Genomic DNA, 24,355 nt, shown 5'->3' on the forward strand with positions numbered 1-24,355 from the left:
GTTAGGAGGCTGCCAGAGTTCTGCTTGGAGACCCTCACTACAATAGCTTGCTAGAAAAATATGACCTTCACTCCTGTTTCAATCACGGCAAGTACCGGGTCATTCGGATAATGAGAATCCAAGCTACACATTTGGCAGCTTGGACCACGTTTTTTTTGTAAGGAATCTCCACTCTGTCGCTTGCGTCCGTCAGCACCACCCTCAGGACAAAGGGTGCTGGGGGCGGGGGAGGTGCGGAAGGTCGAGGGCAAAGGGCTGCAGGGAGAGGAGGCTATTTATGTGGCCTGTTTACAGGTTACTGGGTTTCAACACCAAACCAGTCTTTTTCCAGGTCTCCCGCGAGCTTTTGGCCCGAGGTCACACAAACCGCCCGGGTATCTCGCAGGAACTAGCGAGGCAGCTTCCTCCCGAGCCCGAACTCGGGAATTTCGCCCGCGGGGACAAGCACCACGTGGAAAAACGGACTCTGCAAATCTACCACCTGAACCGGGAAGGCCGGGCCCGGCGACGCTCCAGGCAACGCCTCCACTGCCAACCAATGAGGAGCGGGGACCGCGTCGGGGTTTTCGCTCATTGGGTGGCGCTGGCTCCGCCCCTCGGGCAGTGCAAACCCTCCCAGGCCACTTAAGTCCCCGCCGCAGAGTCGCCGAGTCCGGCTTTTGTGTGCGGGCTGCTGGTCCCTGGCTTCCGATTGGCTCCCTTTTGCCTGGCTCTTCTAGGTCACTTTCCAGCCCTCACGCACCCGTCTCCTAGTTTCATCTTCCTCGCTCTTTTCCTCTCTCCTTCCTTCGCAGCTCAGCATGCAGAAAAAAGACGTCTCCCCATACGGTTTCCTGCCAAACTTCCAGCACTTCGCCACGCAGGCCATCCATGTGGGCCAGGAACCAGAGCAATGGAGCTCTCGGGCTGTAGTGGCCCCCATCTCCATGTCCACCACGTTCAAGCAGGGGGCTCCCGGCAAGCACTCGGTGAGCTGGGTCTGGCTGGGGCGGTCCAGGGTTGGGCGGAAAGAGAGAGATGGCTGACAAGCTTAAAGGGCACCCAAGTAATTTGTAAAATGACTTATACATCAGGAAGGCAGCCGGGGAGGATGTTTGCTACACCTGTAATCCTCCTTGCAATAAAGATTTGTATGGGATGGTCCAGTGATCATATTTCTTTTGATAAGCAGGACTAGAAGGAACAGTTTGTCCAAATTGCCATCTAGATTTGGCCTTAAATTCATGTGATTCTGGTAAATGTGCAGTTCAAAACTGAGGATCATAACTTCCTTGAATTACTTGTAGCAGCAACAATTATAAAAATATAATGAGTCGGCTAAAAAAAAAATTTAAGGGTTTTATAACTCAGAATCAAGATCATTTCCAGTAGATGTATTCAATTGTTAATAGTTATTGAGTACTTACTATATGCTAGATACATAATTACATGCGTTATTTCATGTGTATTACATGTATTGTCCCAGATAATTCTGACAACAGCCATAGTCTGAACCAAGTTCTCATTTTTCTCATGAAAAAAAAAAAAAACAACCCCTGAGATTTAGGGACAAATAACTAGTCCAAGGCCACAGAGCTAATAAGTTGAGGAGCTGGAATTCCAGCTGTGTTCTGGAACCACACTTTTAGGCATTCAGCGACATTGTGCTCTACTCCAATAATGCTAGCAATAATGTAACTCATTGCATCATTTAAGCAGTGTGGTTTAGTGATTAAAAGCATAGATCATGTAGTCAGAGGACCTAGGTTTGGGTTCTGACACCACCTCTTCTGATCTGGGTGACCTTGAGCAAAGTTACTTAACCTATTCCAGCCTCGGATTGATTCTGTGTAAATGGGTTAATAATAGTACCTACCACATAAGTTGTTGATATGTAGGTTAAGCTGTATGGTACATTATAATTGCTCAGTAGTTTGGTATTTCATGGTGCTCAGATTTACACTTTTTTCATTGGATCCTCAAAACAACCAGATCCGGGGGCAGGACGGATATTATGCACTTTTTAGAGACAAGGAACTGACCAGAGTCACTGATAAATGACATGTAAGGTTTATGAGAGTGCCCTCTTCGTTAACCATGTAGCCTTTTCCCTTTTGGTGGAATACTCGATGGATCTTGGAGTACTTAAAAGTGTCTGAGGTTCAGAAAAAAGTTAGTTAAATGAACTTTGTAGGTCCTAAACCTTGATTAAACTTCAAAAACCTCTTTACTGTGTTATGCTATAGTAAGTTGAAGAAAATTCTTTTAGATTTAACCCGTTGTTTTGTCAGGTAGAATTCTAAGGACATTTCTACAGTTGGTTTAGGATACTTCTAGCCACTGTATTTTGGAATCAGTATGTGTACACACAACCTGTCTTCCAGCATATGGTTTGTGCCTGATGCAGAGTTTTGTGAACGTGTGGCTGCCGGAGCTTCTGCACAAAAGTTAACCATGTAGCTATGATATTAATAATTAATGTTTTCAGAGAGCCAGCAGGGATGGTAAAATCCACAAACTCCACTTTATACCTTTAAAAAATCAGTTAAGGGTCTAAAGAGAATTTGAGGGGCTGAATGAGAAGCATCTAATTCTTCAGTTCCATTTGGAAAGCTATTGAATGGGCTAGGGCAGTGATGGTGAACCTATGACACGCGTGTCAGAGGTGACACACGAACTCATTTTTTTGGTTGATTTTTCTTTGTTAAATGGTGTTTAAATATATAAAATAAATATCAAAAATATAAGTCTTTGTTTTACTATGGTTGCAAATATAAAAAAATTTCTATATGTGACACGGCACCGAGTTAAGTTAGGGTTTTTCAAAATGCTGACACGCTGAGCTCAAAAGGTTCGCCATCACTGGGCTAGGGGGTAGGAATTTGCTTCGAAAATAGGTTTCTCCCCACCCCCACCCCCAAAGTTAAATTTGCAGTGAATATTTATGGAAACATGGGGTACCTTTCTGTGGCAATTGCCACATGAATACAGTTTTTTTTCTGTCTGGTAAGTACAGCTGCAGGTCACATCAATTAAGTGATGAGATGAGAGTAGCTGGAGTCCTATAAAATATGTGTATACAGTTTGTCAAAAACAAGGAAACAAAGCAACAAAACAAATTAAAATAGATACTTATAACTAATACTGGGAGCTCCTGAATCAGAGACAAATATGTAGAGAGTGGTTGTCTTTTGTTATGTTCTATAGGAGGAGGGCTTTGTGGGGAGGGACGGGTAGGAAATTGTAGGACTTTCATTTAAATCCCGAGTTTTAATTCTGGTTGTGGCACTCCCTATACTAGTTGGCTTTCCTTTTCTCAAAGCAGAGCACAAGGATTAAATAAAATGACTGGATGAACACATTTAGTATGGTGACATACACATAAAATAACACAAAATCTTAAAAAGTATTGTGTAGAGCTACTTTGCCAAGAATTACTCTCCATTTTTTGAATCTCTTTTGTAGAGCCAAGATCTGATCCTTGAACATTTGTAGAATCTGTTCATAGCTTCCTGTTGGAAGCTAAACAGAACTTGCATCATTCACTCCTTAGGAAAGAAATAGATGTTAGAATTTGGTTTGCTCCTAGCTTAGGTGATTCCCTTTTCATGATGTCCCCAGATTAATGGGTAAAGATAAGTCTAACATAATAACAATGCTAATAATACAATCAGTTTTCTAGTAGTTAGCTTGTGCTCGGCACCATGGAGAGGACTTATATATTATCTCATTTTATCATCACAACAGTTTTATGAACTAGATATCTGTAGTTTATTCCCATTTATTGAGATCGACCCTGGGAAATGTTAAGTAATTTGCCTGTTGGCATGTAGCTCATAAGCGGTAGGTACAGAATTCTAATCCAGTTTGGCTGACTTCAGAGCCTCTTCGAACCACAACACTGTTATCCTTTTTACAGCAAGACATGCCATAAATAAATAAAACTGTATTACAGTAGGCTGAACCCATAGTTGTGGAGTTGTCTAGTTATGACTGTGATAATAAACTTAGATTTCTTTCTTTTTTTTTTTAAACTTAGATTTCTGACTTCTTTCCTTCAGGGTTTTGAATATAGCCGTTCTGGAAACCCCACCAGGAATTGCTTGGAAAAAGCAGTGGCAGCATTGGATGGGGCTAAGTATAGTAAGTGATTTCCAATCCCAAGTTTGTGAAGTCTGGAATCTATTCTTACATGCATAGGGAAGATCACAGAAGCACAGAATGTAGAACTGGACTGAAATAAGGATTAGCTAGTTCAAAACGGTTATTTTACTAAAACATTGAATTTTTTACCCAAGGTCCCACAGCTGGTAGACTGTGCATATATATGATTATTGGGTAAGAATAAATATGAATCGAGACAAAATGGCAAAATTTTCCATTTGGTATTCATGTAGATACTCTTTATCTGAAGCTGTCAATATAAATAGATAAAAATTAACTAAGTTTTATAAGACTACCTAAGAGAATATAAGCTTTCATTCACCTGATTATTTGTGCCTGAGAATAGCAGCAAGGCACATTGGCACTAGTGGGTACCATTGATAATGTGCTCTCAGAGATTAGAAATTAGCTCTTGGATCTTGTGTCTATTTTCATAAGGGAGTGGATTGCTACTAAATATCTTTGTATTATTTATGCAAATGATGCTAAACGAGGGCAAATTAATGCATAAACACAGTGTCTTAGGAGTTTTCTCACAGCAAGAGTGTAGGAATTAGAAAGAATAATGTGAATTACTGGGTTTGTTTGGGATTTTGGGGAGAGAGTTGGTTTAATTTTGGATGAAATTAAGCACAAAATTGCTGAAATTTAGTACTGTGTGGGGAGCATTATTTTCTGCAGGAGGTATAAAGACTGAGTGTTTATATGTCAAACACTTTTTTCAAGTGGGATCCAGAAAACATGGTTGTTTTTAACTGTGCTTTGAAGTTTAGCCGACTATATGAATTATTGCAGTAGAAAACTGCAATCCTAACCTACACTTCTCTGAGGAGATTTTTTTTAAAATTCTATTTTATGAAAAGTTGGTTGGATTGTCCCTTTTATCAGTCACAGGTGATATATATATTTTTTTAATCATCAAGATGATCTATTGATACTTTGTCAGGATATTTTCTTCTATGGTGTTTAATGTGCACAATGTCAGTTATTTTTTATTTTATTATGTTTGTTCAACATGAGATCACATTTGTTTAAGAGAGATTCACATTAAAAAAATTAAAAATAAAATTTATTAAATTTATCAGACAGATCTCAGGTGTGATTTTGATCTTTGTTAAATTTGCTCAGTTATATATCCCTATAGTGAATGAATCATAGCTTAGCTCTATTCCTCAAGTTTGAAATTTCTTTAGAGCCTGATATTTTCAAACTGTAATTTAATTGGCAATTGGCCTTTTATCTCAGAATTTTATAAAAATATTATTTCCTTGAAGTGTTTCAGAGAAATGTTATCTAATTAAAGCAGATTTATGTATTTTTAATTACATAGATATTTTATCTTTGAAATGGAAAAGGGGTATTCTGTGATGGTATTCATCATGGGACTTCTTGAGACTCGGTGGTGATGACCGTCCTCTCATCAGAGAGGGACATGAAGTTAATGCTGTAGGTGTTTTTAACCTACTGGTCTGACTTTTTGGTTTACTCTGACTTGGTTTTTATTTTAGGTTTGGCCTTTGCTTCAGGTTTAGCAGCCACTATGACTATTACCCATCTCTTAAAATCAGGAGACCAAATTATATGTATGGATGATGTATATGGAGGTAGGTGATATCTTGCATTCGTGTTGTGTCAACTGATATTTAAAGATAATAAAGTGGGTCCTGAATTATATTAACAATGTTGCCAAGATGGGTTTACTTACTTTAGATTTGAGTACTGGGAAGAAATTGTTTAAAAAGACATTGATGTTTTAGAGAACATGCTCCTTAATGTTTGAAGAATAGAGATTGTGTGTTTTGATAACATTTTCTGCTTTATGCCACTTGGTGTGGATACCAAGTATATTTTATTTGACTCTCTAGCTTAAAAAAAAAAAAATCCAAGCCTTATATTCTTTACAATACACAATAGCCAAATTGTTTAACCAAAGTAGAATTGCTCTTAGTTGTATTTTTCTTGGCAACTGATGCTTCCTTTTATTTTTAAAGTGGTTATACCAATAAGGAATGAACATTTCTTAATACAGTGTCCTTTCCATTTTATCTGATTCTCTTCTGCTTCAGGTACAAACAGGTACTTCAGGCGGGTTGCATCTGAATTTGGATTAAAGATTTCTTTTGTTGATTGTTCCAAAACTAAATTACTAGAGGAGGCCATTACACCAGAAACCAAGGTAATTCAGTTTTGTTTGGCTTTTTTCCCTGTGATGTTTTGTTTTCATCATTTCTGTTTACGAGGGGACATAAATCTGAATAACAAATTTTATTAGAAACCATTGGAAGCCATCAATAAGAATAAGATAGGTCTGGTGTCTCCTAGGTATTACAGCATAATGATTAGGTACATAAATTACTAGGTACACAAATTCTAATTTTGTATCATAGTTGGCATATTATTTAACTAAAGTCTCAATTTCTTTATGTGCAAAATGGGATAATTGTACCTGCTTTATAGAAAGGTTGTTGTGTGAATTAAATGAGATAAGGCTTATGAAATGCTTAGCACAATTCCCAGAGCATGGTATTAGAACATTTGTTAGCAAAAGCACACAATTCTTAACTGCATTACCAAGCTAGTATTGGTAACAGAAGTCATCACAGAAATTGGATTACAGAAAAGGAAGCTTGTCAAGCCCCCCAAATTCTAAGCAAAGTGGTTTTTTAAGGGTTCTAAGGGATACTTCGGCAGAATAATAGAAGTAGAGAAAGGGCCACTAGCAATCTTTAGCCTCCATCCTGGGAAGCTTGTATGCCACCGGAAGGTGTTTTGTGCTGAAGTGAATGGCATATGTGCTATTCTTTCTTGGGACCTCATTTAAATTCTGCATGGGTAAAAGAAGGACCAGTGTCTTTTATAAGTCAACCCCTTCCAACTTTCTGTTACTGATTAAAAGGTTTGAATTGTACCCAAGATTATGTTGCAGTGACTGCTAAAAAATGAAACTATTTTCTCACACAAATACTTTGAAGATTAACACCAGGGTGAACTTTGAGTAATTAAGATTTATTTTCAAAAGAAAATTTTTTTTTTTTTTATCTTGCTTGGGAGAAAAGATACTTATTAAAATAGCTAGTCTGAGTCTAAGGAAAGAAAGCAAATCGTGAGTATATTAATTCTTGTCAACAGAGCTTTATGTACTGTCTCTTTACTGACTTGAATCAATCCATTTCCTCCTCCACCCCAAAATATTTGCCTCATGATTTGAAGTAGATTTTTTTGCAGGTAAACCTACTTTGTATTTATTTACTTATTTTTACTTTAATTTTTGTAATGAGTGGAATAATTTTTATAGATTCTTTAAAATCAATTCTCATAGAATATACATTACTTAATTATCTTATCTTTCCTACAGTAAAACTCAAGAGTTTTTGTCCATTTATGTAAGTAATAAAAAAAGAAATGTTAACTCTTAAAAAGAAATCAGTAGATAATGTCATTCAATACAGCGGTACCTTGTTTAACAAATAGAATTCTTTTCTTTGGTCTTAAATAACTATCAAGCATCCACTATGTCCCTGAATTGTACTAGATTTTGGAATATACAGATATGTATATGATACGGTCTCTTTCTTAAGTGAGCTTTTCAGAGCAGCGTGGTTCCCACAGAATTGTAGCCAGGTTTTCTGTTGTGTGTGTGTGTTGCTTTCTTCTTCACTCTAAAACCCATACTCTTCAAGTCCTGGGTTCTTAATTTATAATTTCTAGTGCATCTGGAATTATTTAACTTAACATTAAGGATATTTTTTTTTTTTTTGCATCATAGAGCTAGTTCTCTTTAATGAAAATTCTAGGATGTAACTTTAGACAATCTATGTTATCCTTAAGAATAAAATTTCCAGACACTGAATTATGTCTTTGGAATACATTCTCTTTTTTTATGGAAAATAATTACAATAATTACCTTGAGTACTTTTCTGCTTATATGTATATTATCTCATTTGATTTTTACAACAACTCTATCAGGTAAATATTACCAGCCCCATTATACAGATGAAGAATTTGAGGGGTACAAAGGGCAAGTTATTTAGCCATGACCTCTCAGAAATTTATGTGGGCTAGGATTCAGATTTGAACCTTTCAACTTCATCATCCAGCTCTTCTCGTATAGCCTCCCAGATGGTTACAATATATGGGATGTATGTCTGTACAGTGTTTTTGATAAACTATTATCATTTACTGAATTGTTTTAGCTTGTTTGGATTGAAACCCCCACAAACCCTAGCTTGAAGATGATTGACATTGAAGCCTGTGCACATACTGTCCATAAACATGGAGACATTATTTTGGTTGTGGATAACACTTTTATGTCGGCATATTTCCAGGTAAATGCAAATAAATTTTTTGGTTTGATTAGTGGACTAGAGGGACACCTGTAATTGGGTTGAAAAGACACTAACTAATGGTAGAAAAGGCCCAATTATAATAATTTGTTTAATCAATCACTATGACTAGATTTTAGGAGTTTGAAAATGATTTTAATGTAAACAAGGCCTTTCTTTCCTCAGGTTAATATCTTGTATATGGGACTTTGTGTGTTTTAAATGTTGTCTTAATTAGTTTTTAGGTTTTCATAGGATGTGTAAACTCTCCAAAGATGTGACCTTATTTTATGATTGTATCTGTCAGGGCCTTGCACATAGTAGGGGCTTGCATATTTATGTGCTGCTTACAAGTTAGCAACATCATTTTTCAGTCATCTCTAATACGTTTTTATTTGACCAACTTTCCCAATAAAAGGAAAAGAAAAGCTGTACTCGGTGACATCTCAATGTATGTCACATATTATTTCTTCATTTCTCTTCCTTCTTTCTAGTTTCTCTTCCCTTAGCATCCATAGATTATGTGTAATCCTATCTTAACCTTATTTGTATTATGAATTTCTACTTTGTCTCTCCTTATGAATTTCTACTTTGTTTCTCATTGTAGCTATAAATATTTAGAGTGCTCCTTTTAAACCATCTTTTTTTTCCTACCTACCCACCCCTCTATATACATCTCCACCCGCAAACTACTTCCCAATTTGTCCTTCATTTCTTTCCTTTTATTTTTTTTGTTGCAGATTCTTTTTTTCTGTTCTGTTTGGCTCCTTTTGGTAGATCATCTTGGGATCTCTATAATTGAGTAGTTATCTGCCCCCCCCCCACCCCCCTTCTCCCTCTCTTTTTTCTAAGTAACCTAACTTTGTTTTCTTTCCTTCCTGCCTGCACCCTGTAGTCCATTCTTATTACACTTCTGTAGTGCTTCTTTATTATGCAGAGGTCCAGAAACCCCAGCTCCTTTTCTTCTGCCCTTCAATTAGGCACGTGTTTACAAGCTCAATTGTTTCCATTTCCCCCCTTCTATTCTGGGTCCCTGAAGTTGGGCCAAGCTTCTGCCTTCATGTGACTGGCTGACTCCTTGGAAAGTTGCATAAGCCTGTTCTCCACTATCCTTCGATTTATTCAGAAAGGATTACTATGTTTTTATTTTCCTTTCCTGACACACTCTTCCTGGCTAAAGTGCATTCAGATAGCTTCATGGGCCACTTACCTTCATGATATATGATAGTCCCTCAGTATCCAAAAGGATTGGTCCCAGGAACCCCTATCGATACCAAAACCCACAGATGCTCAAGCTCCTTATATAAAATGGCGTAGTAGTTGTATATAACCCATGCATTTCCTCTTGTGTACTTCAATTCATCTCTAGGTCACTTATAATGCCTAATAATACGCTGTAAATCAATGAGGCATGTGGCCCGCTGGCCGCGAGTTTGACATGCTTGCTGTAAATGCTAAATAAGTAGTTGTTATACTGTATTGCTTAGTGAATAATGACAAGGAAAAAAAGGCTGTACATGTTCAGTCCAGACACAACTATTTTAGGCCTCACTACTTAGTACCAGGGTCAGCAATGGTATAACTTTTTTTCCCAAATGTTTTCCATCCATGGTTGGTTGAATCCATGGTTGCAGACAACAGAGGATATAGAGGGTTGACTGTATCTTTAGTTGTTTCCTGTAACATCTTGTAACAGAAAACCTACTAAGGCAGTCTGTTTCTAAGTGGAAATCTCCTGGTATTATCTAGTTGTCACAGGTGATTTTCTTTCTATATATATAGAATTCAGAGAGAAGAAGGGAGAGGGAGAGATAGAAACATAATGATGAGAGAGAATCATGGATTGGCTGCCTCCTGCACGCCCCCTACTGGGGATCAAGCCCACAACCCTGGGCATGTGCCCTTGACCAGGAATCAAACCCAGGATCTTGAGTCCACAGGCCGATGCTCTATCCACTGAGCCAAACCGGCTAGGGTGTTGCAGGTGATTTTCATTCTTATATTCTTTATCTCAACTCCTTACCCATCTACCACTTACAGTAGTCCAGTTAATACAGCCTAGGAGTGATCTGGCTGAGTCACAGTGAGTCCTGCATATTCCCAAAGAGATGACGGGAATTGTTTTAGCCTGGGCCTGTCTACGTTACTCATCAGGCTTGGCCCTCTTTCTCCTGTTACCGTCACTAATATAGTCCAGTTTTTCTACCTTCCTGAAGCCCATATCACATTGCTCATGACAGGGATGAAATGCTTCATTTCAATCTGGATGCATTCCAGTTGAATTAATCAATCCCAGTGTTCCTAGGCAACCACATGTATTGATTCCACAAAGCAAATCCTCTGAAAAGGTCCTCTCACTGTTTTATCCTCATAAAAACTGGATACGTTCTCTTTCTTGCCTGCCTTTTGTCTTCTGATCTTCTGTAAGTCTCAGAAAAGGCACAATGACAGATGTACCAGCATAAAGTTTCAGAGTAGAGCCGTTTGATTCAGGTAGTCTGGGTGGGAGACCTGGCTCTACCAGTTTTTTAATCTGAGTGATCTATTTTATTTCTCTTGGTCCCTTTTCCTCATTGGTACAATTAGAGTCATAGAGTACTTATTTTACTGAGTTAGGTGAAATATTTTGCACAGTGTTTCACTGGGTAACATAGAATGTTTAACATGATTCTTGGCACATGCTGCAATCAACAGATGTTAGTTACTGGATTTTTCTGTTGACCATAAAGTTTACAGAATGTTAGTCCTGGAAGAGACCTTAGACATCATCTGGTTTGAGAGATGAGCAAACAGCTATGTAGACAGTGCTTAGAGCAGTATCTTACTTAAAACCTGATTATGAGCCCTGGCTGTGTGGTTAAGTAGGTTTGAGCATTGTCCCCTTACACCTAGGTGTTGTGGGTTCAATTCCTGACCGGGGCCCATCAATGTTTCTCTCACATGTTGATGTTTCTCTCTCTCTTAAAAAAAAAAATTAGTAAAAACATATCTTCGGGTGAGGATTAAAAAACACACATAAAACCTATTTATGAAACATGTATAGTCCCCAACATTAATACCTTCCAAAGACTAAACAGCTGGTGAGGTTAAAACACACATACACACACACATACACACACACACACACACACACACACACACTTTGTTTTAAAGAAAACATAAATGGAAAGATGTTGATAGTATATTGTTTAATGAATATGTTGATTATATCAAAGACATCTTAAGACTAGAGGGTTAATTTGCAGGACAAGTGAGGGAAACAATCCAAACAAATGGTTTTTTTCTTCTTCCTTTTTTTTTTTTAAAGGTGACTGGGTGCAACTTTATTTTTTTATTTTTTTTAAATATTTTATTGATTTTTTTACAGAGAGGAAGGGAGAGGGATAGAGAGAAACATCAGTCAGCTGCTTCCTGCACGCCCCCTACTGGGGATGTGCCTGCAGCCAAAGTACATGCCCTTGACCGGAATCGAACCTGGGACCCTTGAGTCCGCAGGCCAATGCTCTATCCACTGAGCCAAACCGGTTAGGGCTGGGTGCAACTTTAGATTGCCTTGTCAGGGAAAGCAAATCTCGGAGGAAGTGACATTTATTTGTTTGTTTATTTATTTATTATTTTAAAATATATTTTTATTGACTTCAGAGAGGAAGAAAGAGGGAGAGAGATAGAAACATCAGTGATGAGAGAGAATCATTGATCGGCTGCCTCCTGCACCCCCCACACTGGGGGATCGAGCCTGCAACCCAGGCAATGTGCCCTGGCTGGGAATTGAACCATGACCTCCTGGTTCATAGGTTGAGGCTCAACTGCTGAGCCACGCCCCTGGGTGCAAACAAGTTTCTTCATAAGTGATTTAAACTTGGCAAAACTAGTGTAATAAAGGAGTAATTAAGAGTCAAGATCATGGCAAACCAAGTGAATAAGCACAGCATATATTGTCAGGTTTTAATGATTAAAAATCCAAGAGATTACTTGCTGAATGTTTATGTCAGTTATCTTTTGTGTTTACTGAATCCTAAGAATGCCCACATTTCTGCTGTAAGTCATAAATTTAGGAGCCAGTCAGCAACTGCCCCAGAGAAACAGGTTCAGGAGACCCGTGGGCCTGAGTTTACCTGCTCTTTCTAAAAAAATTGTGCCTTTGGATCGACTATTGGGTCCAATTCTTTGTATTTTTATTTGGGGGAGGTAAGAAAGGGAACAGTATCAGGGATCCTGGAACATTTTAAGATGTATATATTTTTGAAAAGTTAGAATAGGAATGATTGTTACAATAACAAATAGTCAACTAATGAAACATATTTTCAAGTGATCTCTTATTAAAAATAAAAACCTTTGTTCTTTTCAGCGACCTTTGGCTCTGGGAGCTGATATTTGTATGTATTCAGCAACAAAATATATGAATGGTAAGACATGCAGAATCTACACTTTGAAAGTTCTTTTCCATGAATAGATGAAAATAGCATAGGGCTATTTTTGACACGTTTGATCCCTTTTCTTCCACTATTATTTAGGTTTTCTCTGTGACTCATGTAGCAAGTAAAAAAATTACACTTTGATTAAATATAAGATTTCATTTATAACAGATCTAACTATGCTCATGATTTATGAGCAGAGGATTAAATTTTTTAAAAAATATATATTTTATTGATTTTTTACAGAGAGGAAGGGAGAGGGATAGAGAGTTAGAAACATCGATGAGAGAGAAACATCCACCAGCTGCCTCCCACACACCTCCCACTGGGGGTGTGCCCACAACCAAGGTACATGCCCTTGACCGGAAGCGAACCTGGGACCCTTTAGTCCGCAGGCTGACGCTCTATCCACTGAGCCAAACCGGTTTGGCGAGAGGATTAAATTTTACTATAAAAGATTATACGTTCATCCTGCTTACAGCTTTAAAAGAAACATTTACTTTTTATATGATTTTTATTTTATTATTTTGAGTATGGCTTTTGCTATTTTAAAATAAAGTTTATTTAAACTTATTCTAGAGGGCTTTTTTCCAGAGTTCGCTCAAGTGAAAATCACATTTTAGAAATTATAAATTGAAGTAAAAACAATTATAAATTAAAGTTAAAGATGTTTTTAACTTAACAGTGTTTGGTTTTTCTCAGGCCACAGCGATGTTGTAATGGGCTTAGTGTCTGTTAATTCTGAGAGCCTCCATGAGAAGCTCCGATTCCTGCAGAATTGTGAGTATTAAAAAAATCTGGATTATTTTATGGTCTCACGGGGGCTACATTTAATCTTTTTATTTCCACTCAATGTTGTAAAGTGATAGCATTCTATTAATTTAGAAAGAAATCAGAAAAAAATTGGGTATTTAGAGGAAAGTAGAAAAATGGGGTTACAAAGATTTAGTTATAGCGTAATGGAGCTTTACAGCATGACACACAGGATGAGTTGTGTTTTTCCAAATCCATGTTAATTTTGATCATGACGTGGTTAAAGCCCAAGTGGATTTTTAGTTTTAAGACTTAATGAATTTTTTTTCTTTTCTTTAAACACCAACATTTGGTATGATGACTTTCTTATATTATACTTTTTATATCTGAAATGGTGGTGAATTTTAAATAGCACATAAGATATAAACATAATTTTCATCAGATGTCTGTCTACACATCACTTCCTGGTTAGATTGTTTAGTTATCCCAGGATAGATAGGAGTGATTTTTAAGAGACTTCAATTAATTATTACAGTTTGACAAACACATAAGATGCAAACATAATTAGGGATACAAGTGCCCTTCTAGGAAGTAAATATTAAAGTAACAAAAGGGGGCTCTGAGGAGGGAAACTAAAACTTATTGCTTGTTAAGTTTCATTTGTTAAAAGTCAGAGTGTGGTCCATATCCTGGAGGCATGTGTAAAGTCATAGGCTGCTTTAGACAAAAGCTAAATAGACTATCCGTAGAACATTCAGTAATAACAGGAACTGAACTGCTTTTTTCTCTATATGTTGTAATATTTTTTCAAAGAAATACAAGGCTCAGCTCTGTGCAGTATGCCATTTTATTAAGATCATAGAAAGGACTGTTTATGTTCATATTCGAAAAGTTACTGTGTTTGTACATAATTTTCAGGATATTCCTTTTCCCTCCCATTTTAAAGCCCATTCCTCTGAGCATAAATTATGCTCCATTCTCATGCTTCTGATTGGAGATATTAATACCCCCGCCCCTCCTAAAACTCAAGCATTGGGTTTTGTAGCTAGCTTCTCAGGGATACTATCATGAAAAAGAGGGGTCAGAAAATGTTGGGGATTCCTACCCACCTTCAACACTAACCCAGGATATGTTTATTTTGCAGCAATTGGGGCAGTCCCCTCTCCTTTTGACTGTTACCTCTGCAATCGAGGTCTGAAGACACTACAAGTCCGAATGCAGAAGCATTTTGAAAATGGAATGGCAGTTGCTCAGTTTCTGGAGTCACATCCTCTGGTGGAAAAGGTTATTTATCCTGGTATGTTAATCTGAGTTCTAAGCACATATTCTTGGGATTGTAAGGCTTATCCTAAGCATCCTGTGTATGTAACATTTATTTGTAAGTTAGGTGCTTTCATATATTTTCATGTTGATTAATTATTGAATGCTGCTGGGTGTCAGCTCTGTGGTGGTTCTGGTGGTAAAGAAGATAGCCATGATCTATGGCCTTGTGTTGCCTAGTGGATGTTAAGAAATTAGTCTTGCCCAGCCGGGGTGCCTCAGTGGTTGAGCGACGACCTATGAACTAGGAGGTCATGGTTTGACTTCCCTGTCAGGACACACTCAATCTCCAGTGTGGGGCATGTAGGAGGCAGCTGATGATCAATGATTCTCTCTCATCATTGATGTTTCTATCTCTCTCTTCCTCTCCCTTCCTCTCTGAAATCAATAAAAACATTTTTAAAAAAAAGAAATTGGTCATATGCATTAGAGCAGCAATTTTCAGCCTTTTAAATCTCATGGCACATATAAAGTAATTACTAAAATTCTGTAGTGCACCCAAAAAAATTCTATTTTTTGCCAATCTGACAAAAAAAAAGGTACAATTTTGATTCATTTATACCGGACAGCTATTGTTGTGTTATTGTTGTTGTTGTTATTATTATTATTTTTTTTTAAAAAATATATTTTATTGATTTTTTACAGAGAGGAAGGGAGAGAGAGATAGAGAGTTAGAAACATCGATGAGAGAGAAACATCGACCAGCTGCCTCCCGCACATCTCCCACTGGGGATGTGCCCGCAACCCAGGTACATGCCCTTGACCGGAATCGAACCTGGGACCCCTCAGTCCGCAGGCCGACGCTCTATCCACTGAGCCAAACTGGTTTCGGCGTGTTATTATTATTATTATTTATATTTTTATTGATTTCAGAGAGGAAGGGAGAGGGAGAAAGAGATAGAAACATCAATGATGAGAGAGTTACCTCATTGATCAGTTACCTCCTGCAAGCCCCCTACTGGGGATCAAGTCCCCAACCCAGGCATGTGTCCTGACTGGGAATCAAACTGTGACCTCCTGGGTCATGGGTCGATGCTGGGTCACTGAGCCACACCGGCCGGGCCATTAGCTCTAACTTTTTTCTGATTTAGGTTAGAACTTGATACATCTCTATTACTTACACCCATCAAAATCCCCCCAAAGTTCTCTTCCTTTTTGAATTCCTTCACATCTAACGACCTGAAGAAATGCTCATGTGGAGTTAGCAGACTTACATGTTACTGTTTGAATCTATTTTGCCAATGGTTTGAATTGTGGTGGTCTTGAGTAAATAGCTATTTTAAACTCTTAGATGTACAGGAGAATTAAGCCCGATTCCTACCCTCAAATAACTTTAATAAGCCAAGGCAAAAATACAAGGTGGGCAAAAGTAGTTTTATAGTCATGAGTACATGAAACACAGAATTTATTCTTATATTATTATTTATTAATTATTGTATTATTTTTCATAGAGTCACTGTAAACCTACTTTTGCCTCATCCTGTATCTATGCTAGTAAGTGCCCTATATGTACATTTTGAATGAAGGAAGGGAGAAATGTTTTGGGCTGTGAACTGAAGAATGGGTAGCATTTGTTAAAAAGGCTTGGACAAGGCATTTCAGATTCTTTCAGTAAATATTAATTGCCAGCTACGGACCTAGCTTTGTACTAGCAACTGGAATCCAATTATCAACAAAAGGAAAGGATTTCTTATGGAACTGTTGGGAGCCCGGGGACAGGCACCATGTGTGAGATGGTGGGTCAGACTGGACCTGGGTTCAGCAACCTTGGTACTTGAGTTCAGGTTAGGAAAGAATTCAGAGCCAAGACTCAAACTATAAGAGAACATTTATTTAGAAAATTACAGAGGTAGAAGTAATTCATAGAAGAAATGGGCTGAAGAAACAAGTTATAGAGGCAAAGGAAGGGCCCTTGGAGCTTGGGAGTGAGGAAGTTAAAGATGATACTAGTTGGGAGAGGGAGGGAAAAGGCCTGGGCATGCTCCTGGTAGAAGAGCGAGCTGGCTTCTCTGTCTTAAGAGTGTTAAGGATGGAGATTTTAGGAGAAGATCTCAATAGAATATTCATCAGCTCTCCAGGTGTGTTCTTTCAGGGTCAGGTTCTCCACTGATTGTCTGGTCAGCTCCAGAGCAGGGGGTCATTATCCAATGCAGCCGTCCTTGAGGTCAGCCTTGGTGTAGCTTGTCTGGTTTTGCTGTTTTTCTGGGCCGGGAGCTGAAATACAACTGAGGCCTAGATGTTATCTGTAGGGACGAAAGGTCCGGGGGTCCAAATCTCATGACCAGCGATAGGCTAGGGAGGAAAGGTCATCCTGGGATGATGTCCCACCTGCAATTGTCCTTTTTGCACCCCGGGCTTTCCGCCCTGGTGACCTTTTGTACCTGGCCCATCGTCCTTGCTCTGCTCATGTTTGTCTAACTGTCTATGACGGAACTAGGTTGGTGAATAAGACAGATATTAAGCAGGACAATACAGAAGGATGTAATTAACAAGGGGTAGGGCAGTCAGTGTAGAGAATGTTCCAGGCAAAGATCCTGATGATAACCGGAACGGTGAGCGATTTAAGCAAAAGTGTGGAAAATGTGTTACAAGCAGATTCAGACTCCCCTTACGGGGAAGGGGGTGCCCAGTAACGGGCTGCCCCCCTCAAGCCTTGTAGTCCTGGGGTATATATTTGCTACAAGCCTGCTTCTGTATCTATCCGCGTCGTCACCCGATTGATTCCCTCAGTTGTTCTTGCCCAGCAACGGACCTGAACTTTCCCTGTTTCTATGTGTTCTTTCTCTGTCCCTGTGCTGAACTTTCCGTTTCTATTCATCAGTTCACCTTATTGTTGCAGGCCCTCCCTTATTTTCCCATGCCTCCCGCTTTGAGTCTAGAAACATTTTATAATTTCTGCATGGTCGGTTCCTGTGGTGAGGCTGGCTCCCACTGCCGTGTCTGCCCTGCCTGTGTTCCACCTGCCTTTGTTTTCCACTGGACCCCTGTCCTATCTGTCTGTGTTTCAAATGAACCCTCTCACTGAGATGAAAATAGAGTGTGGTACTTCTGGTGTAAAGAAAGCTGGTGTGGCTTGAGTATGGAGAGCATAGAAAAGAGATAGAAAGGAAGCCAGAGAGAGAAAGACGGGCCAGAACAAGCAGCCAGCTGAGACCGTCGGGTAAAGCTCATGATTAGGCTTATTTGTAGTTTACTTGAGCAAACTGATTCTTTTGTTTTGTTTTGAAATTACTTGTTTGACTCTAAAATAAGACTTTATTACAGGGCTGCCCTCTCATCCTCAGCATGAGCTGGCAAAGCGTCAGTGCACAGGTTGCCCGGGGATGATCACCTTTTATATTAAGGGCGCTCTTCAGCACGCTGAGGCTTTCCTCAAGAGCCTGAAGGTAAGCTTTCAAAACAGGTTATTAAATTTTAGAGGTAAGACCTTCTTTCGGCAGTTTATTATCTCTCACTTCCATCCAACTCAGATGCATGTTTTTGTACCCGCAGGTCACACCTACAAACCTCTTTATCATGAAATGCATTGGGTTAGAAAATGGCTTTGGTGTGGTAGCAGATATCTGAATATGTTTGTTTATTTAGCTCTCCAGAGCCTGCTATCCATTTGAGAAAGATAGGATGTTCTAGCGCATAGGTTTTCAAATTTATTTGAAAGTAAACCCCTTTTGCCCTAGCTGACTTGACTCAGTGGATAGAGCGTTGGCCTGTGGATTTAAGGATCCCAGGTTTGATTCCAGTCAAGGGTATATGCCTGAGTTGCAGGCTCAGTCCCCAGTAGGGAGTGTGCAGGAAGCAACCAATCAATGATTCTCTCTCAGCATTGATGTTTCTATCTCTCTCTCCCTCTCCCTTCCTCTCTGAAATCAATAATAATAATAATAAAAAAAAAGTAAACCCCTTTCCCAAATGAATATTATGTGAGGCCTCAAAGTAAGGTGCTGTTAGTGCAGTGCTGGAGGCTATGCTGGAACCCAGCCCAAGAATGGCTTTCCAAACCCTGTGGCCTCCCAAGATGCAACTGCCTGGAGTGAGGGAGGGAAGGCCTTTGTCTAATTCCACAGTGGCAGGAAGTTCTCAGGGGCCCAGGGAGAGTCCTACATAACCACACACTAAGCTTTCATTGGTTAACTCAATACACTGAGTTTTAAATAATAGGGTGCTACCAGATTCGTCAAAGCCCTACTGGTCCATTTCTAAAATCAGAAAAATAGTAGTGTGTATTTAATTTAATATGGCTGAGAGTAATTTTTAAAATATTTATAAAATTCTTTGCTACTATAACACTAAATACCAAAACTGAGTTATTTTTTCTTCTATTCCAGGGGGCAGTTTAATGGATGTATTAATTTAATAAGTGATACATACTAACAAATAAGTACTTAAACATTTAGATATTTTTCTTTAAAGGGTAACGTAACTGGACAATCAATGGGTCCACACTGCCTGTCACTACTTGAGCCAATTAAGCAGCGAAGGGGTTGAATCATCCACAAAAATCTGCTCTGCAGCCCCCTATAAGACAGCTGCTTATATAGGGTAGGACAAGGATTACATGGGGAAGTAGGGATTACAGGAATGGGAAAGTAGGCAATGCGGGATGGGACTCCATTGTTTGGGCAACAAGGTTGTTAATCCTTCCGTGATAATAGGCAGGTCTTGAATGGACTGCATTCCAAGGTTGACTCCCAGGTCCCAGGGGCTTACAGCTCCCAGCCAGAGTAGACTGTCCTTTCTGTAACCAGAACAAAGCAATCATGGTTAACAGTGCATGATTAATATTTCCCATAACCATAACTAGTCCCCAATATTCTTAGTGCCCCTAACCACAGAGCTAGGTCTCAGATGTAGGAATTCTGAGGTTTTAGAGCTCAGGTTAAGTATTGTTCATGTATAGGGCCAATTAGGAAGGTATAGGAGATTCACTTTTATCAATTTTTAATGTTGTGAAAGTTTATACATAGTATGTCTAATTAATGAAATCATTGTTATGGATTCTATTCTCATTTTTTTCTCTGACTTTCTTGCCCAATTATCGTTTATTCATAATCACTATTGCCCATCCTCTGTCCCATGGCCATTTTATTAATAACATTTACTTTTAGATATTTTTATTTTTATTTTGGTAGGAGTTCTAAATTAATATTTTCTTTGCTATAGTTATTTACTCTGGCTGAGAGCTTGGGAGGATATGAGAGTCTTGCTGAGCTTCCGTAAGTATGTTTTTCTCTTTCATGGTATTTTAACTTTGATGTCAGTTTTAATGATCATTTGATAAAGGAATATGATAAAACCAGAAATAATTCAAGATATTTAATGATCAGAAGAGCATGGTACTATTTAATCAGAATGGATTCTGACTCAATAGAATGGAGACTGATGAAATCTCATGGAGGCTCTTATCAGTGTTCTCCAGAATTTACTTCCACGCCTGTTCTGTCTGAAGGACATTCCAGCAGAAGTTGTATGTCAGGCTTTCCGCCTTTGGCCCAGGACTACTTGTTCTATCCCACTCCGCCCTGGAAGGGAGATGAAGACTTTGTCCTGGAAGGGCTGATTTCAAGGCTCCCTGAGAAATGGGGAATGTGTCTCCGATGACACACCTCCACGCCTTGATTGTCAGAAGAGGGCCCAACTAGCTACCATCAAATATCTAAGAAAAGATTTCAATCAAGAACATTGTAGAAAAGCAGGCAAGAATTTATTGACTGCAGCAAAAACACGTAGGACAGTGACACAAGGAAGGGCATAGGAGAAGCATCAGGAGAGCCTAGGCTGGGCTGCTTTGGCTCACTGGGAAGTCAGAGAAAAGGGGCCCTGGGGACAGGGTCAGGGGGTGAGCCTGGGACGAGCTGCTACTGCCCATTGCTCTCCTGGTTACAAGTCTCTTGGGGCCCCTTGGAGTTTAGGAGATAGGTGCCTGTGGGGGGAGGTGGAGGGGGAGGGAGTGCAGCACCTTATTTTACAGACAAGGAAACAAAGATTCAAAAAGTTTTGCTGGTCCCTCAAATGTCACATGGGAATATGTTAGCAACTTAACCCTTGAGGCTTTGCAACGAGGGGAGGTAAAAGCAGCCTGGATCTGGAGTTGATGCCTATTCTACCAGTTACTTAACCTTTAAGCTTCAATTTTTTTTATCCATAAAATGGCCTTAATATTTGAAATAATGATTATCATTTCTTGATTACCCATCCCACCAAGCATTCCTGAATTACATCCTGACTTCATTGTATGTTACTATGACCATATGTTGTAATTATTGCAGGGGTCCATCAACAACATTACCTAATAATTTTCAACTGCTTGTGTGTTTAATTTCCATACACATTTCTGGAATAACTATGTTCTGGAATCATTGTACTGAGGGGTATTAGAGATGACCAAAATCTGGGCACATTTTCTGCTCTCTCATCGTAGTTTACAGTTTCTGAGTAGAGTTAGGCAATTTCACAAAGTTAAAAAGAACAAGTGATGCCCCCCCGCAAATGATTCAAATAATTAAGATAACCCTTAGAGGTTTTGTTCACCTTTCAAGGAAATGCCTGTTAAGTCTGGATGCACAAGAGGGCACACTCAGCATATGAAATTGGGTTATTTTTCATAGTAATGAAATGTGTATTACTTTAAGGCGAGTCTTAAACCTCTCCTGGTTTGTTAGGGATTTGGTTTAAAGTTGCTTGGCCCTCAGACGCTCCTGCTAGGCCATAACCCTGCTGCCTGTAGAGGAGTGAATTTAGGTCAAGAGCTTGCTGTTCTATCACCCTCCTTCTGTGTCTCCCAACTTGGCTGCAACTAGTGCAGCATTGCAATCAGAGAGGGAGGAAGCCGAGCCAGTGTGCACTGGGTTGGTCTCCCAGCCTAAAAACATGTATTAATTTCGTGACCTTAGAAAAATTGTTTATCTTCTCTCAACCGCAGTTTTCTCCATTGTAAAATGTGGATAATACTGTGCCCAGCTCTTAGGGTTGTTGTGAGACCATGGGAGAAAATAATGCCTCAGCTAATGCCTTGGTTCATATTAAGTGCTCAGTAAATGTTAACTACTCTTGCAGATTATTTTTTATCAGGCATTTACTACTTTACTATATTGCAGATACATCCCAGGTACATGTAAGTGCTTTATATATGTTCCTTCCATTAAGGACTGTGACACACTTTTGAGATAGACGTTATATCCAGTTTTTATCCATTAAAATTAAATTAATGCACATAAATGACCTAGAGTACCTGTTTGATGAGCAGCATACAATAAGTGATAGCTACTATTATTTCAGATGAGGAAATGCACTCTGAGGAGAGGTAAGTTTTACAAGCCCACACAGCCAGTATGTGGAGGGGCTGAGATTCATACCCACGTCTACTGGTCTCAGAGGCCTAAGTTCTTATTTCTACCTGTGCATTCTCTGTTAGGGAATTAAGAGCCTGAAAAGGCAGAACATTTTAAGGAGGCTGTTTACGTGTAAAACTTAGAGTAGTGAAAGAAGATACCCATTTACTTTGACCACGACTGAGATTTTCTTTCCATGGGCCTGACGTGAGGTAGGAGAAAGCAGCTTAGGCATTGATTTTACTGGCAGTGTGCAGGGAGAGGTTGAGTGTTGGTGGCAATGTGAGTATTAGAGTTCAGAAAGACTATAAGCCCCTCTGTGATGCCTCAGCCCACAGAGATCTCCCCCCCGCTGAACTCTGGCAGTCCTAGTTTTCATACGGGTTTGTGTTGACTCTTTTGTTTTGTGAATTGTCTTAGTCTTTAGCTCCTGCTTTGTTATCTAGGGTAAAGAAAATATCTCATAAAATCTCATTTTTATTAGTTTTCTAACTCTCACTATACTGCCTGACCCATAGTAGGTGCTTTGCCTTTACACCTGGGTTATGTGCCAGAATTCCTGTTGCACACTGGTGGCTACTAGTGATCCTAGTTGCCTTTTCCAGATCTGCCTCAGAAGGTCCAGTTCTGGATTGATTCACTGATCCAGAAGAAATTAATTCTGACTGGCTCTTGGTCCCAGAGGCCTCTTGTAAGTTCAGCTGGTTGGCCATGGGGTATGATTTCTGGCCAAGGTCTCATTCAGGCAAGGGATTAAAATCCACACGCTGGAGGCCCTGTCTTTCCCTCCTGCATAGGGGTGCTTGACTGGCACCTCCAGTGTCTGGACTGAGTATACCTTACTGATGCTATAAATTGATAAAAGAGTTTGGATTGCACTTAAATGACTAGAAAAGATAATATTAACAATTCCTTTTTTTTTTTTGCCTATGAAAAATTATAAGCGTATGAAGAATTTGATATTTAGAGTAGAAGAAATTGGAAGATGATTGCAATTTATGATTCAGAATATGCCTCCATTGATATAATATAGTGACAAAAATTTGCTCACTCTGGGCCTGGCCGGTGCGGCTTAGTGGTTGAGCATTGACCTATGAACCAGGGGGGTCATGGTTCAAGTCCCAGTCCAGGCACATGCCTGGGTTGCAGGCTCGATCCCCAGTGGGATCGGCAGGAGGCAGCCGATCAATGTTTCTCTCTCATTGATGTTTCTATCTCTTTCTCCCTTCCTCTCTGAAATCAATAAAAATATACATTTTTAAAAAATTTGCTCATTCTTCCTTCCAGGGCAATTATGACCCATGCATCAGTGCCTGAGAGCCACAGAGAGGCCCTTGGAATTAGTGACACACTGATTCGACTCTCTGTGGGCTTAGAGGATAAAGAAGACCTACTGGAAGATTTAGATCAAGCTTTGAAGAAAGCAGTAAGTTTTATTACTTTAGTGTTTTTGGGTGTGTGTGCATGAAAGTGGTGCTTAATCTTGGGGCTGGGGCTCATATTTATAAAGAGAGGCCTTGCTATGAATGCTTAAAGGTTTTTCTCTTCTCTTCCTACAATTAACAGGGTGTATAAATGTGCATAGAACTTAGTCGCAGTGCAGATTTAAAAGATGGTAGTATTCAGAAAAGAGTCCTTAGGGGAGGTGAAGTCATTGCCAGCATGTTTAATAACCTGTTTTTCTTGTGCACTGTTTTTTACAGCACCGTCCAAATGCATATTGAACCTAGCATCCCAGAACTGCTATTAGAAGTTGCTTCCTGAGAGATCAAATATTCTGAATAATCGAATGGACCATTAATGAACTTTTATAGATTTTCAAGTGAAAATTTTAAGGCACCTCATTACCTTTCACACAACTGTAATCTTCCAGGGATCATCCCTGTTTTCCACAGTTTCCTCTTTCCCTGATTGTCATTGACAGGTCAATGCTGTTAATATCTTTTTGTTAATTTTGGCATACATTTGCCTTTGAAGGAGGTGAAATTTGTGTTGCTTTTTGGGAATATTCTCTTTTTTTCATAGCTTAAGAATTATATTGATCATGTTTACAATATAGTGATAATTCACTTTT

The 24,355-nt window shown here is 39.1% G+C and overlaps 1 protein-coding gene across 1 annotated transcript; it reads left to right on the forward strand.

Annotated features, from left to right (window-relative positions):
• Nucleotides 1-649: 649 nt before the first annotated feature.
• Nucleotides 650-24,355, forward strand: CTH (cystathionine gamma-lyase). Its single transcript, XM_070405381.1, has 12 exons — nucleotides 650-968; nucleotides 4,041-4,122; nucleotides 5,652-5,747; nucleotides 6,210-6,319; nucleotides 8,337-8,468; nucleotides 12,814-12,871; nucleotides 13,583-13,660; nucleotides 14,778-14,930; nucleotides 18,218-18,339; nucleotides 20,114-20,166; nucleotides 23,569-23,707; nucleotides 23,985-24,355. The coding sequence occupies exons 1-12, from the start codon at nucleotides 801-803 to the stop codon at nucleotides 24,003-24,005; spliced, it is 1,212 nt and encodes a 403-aa protein (XP_070261482.1). The 5' UTR covers nucleotides 650-800; the 3' UTR covers nucleotides 24,006-24,355.

This window comes from Myotis yumanensis, unplaced genomic scaffold (assembly GCF_028538775.1).
Source record: "Myotis yumanensis isolate MYYU_CA2020_CCGP unplaced genomic scaffold, mMyoYum1.0.hap1 SCAF_2, whole genome shotgun sequence".
Lineage (NCBI taxonomy): Eukaryota > Metazoa > Chordata > Mammalia > Chiroptera > Vespertilionidae > Myotis > Myotis yumanensis.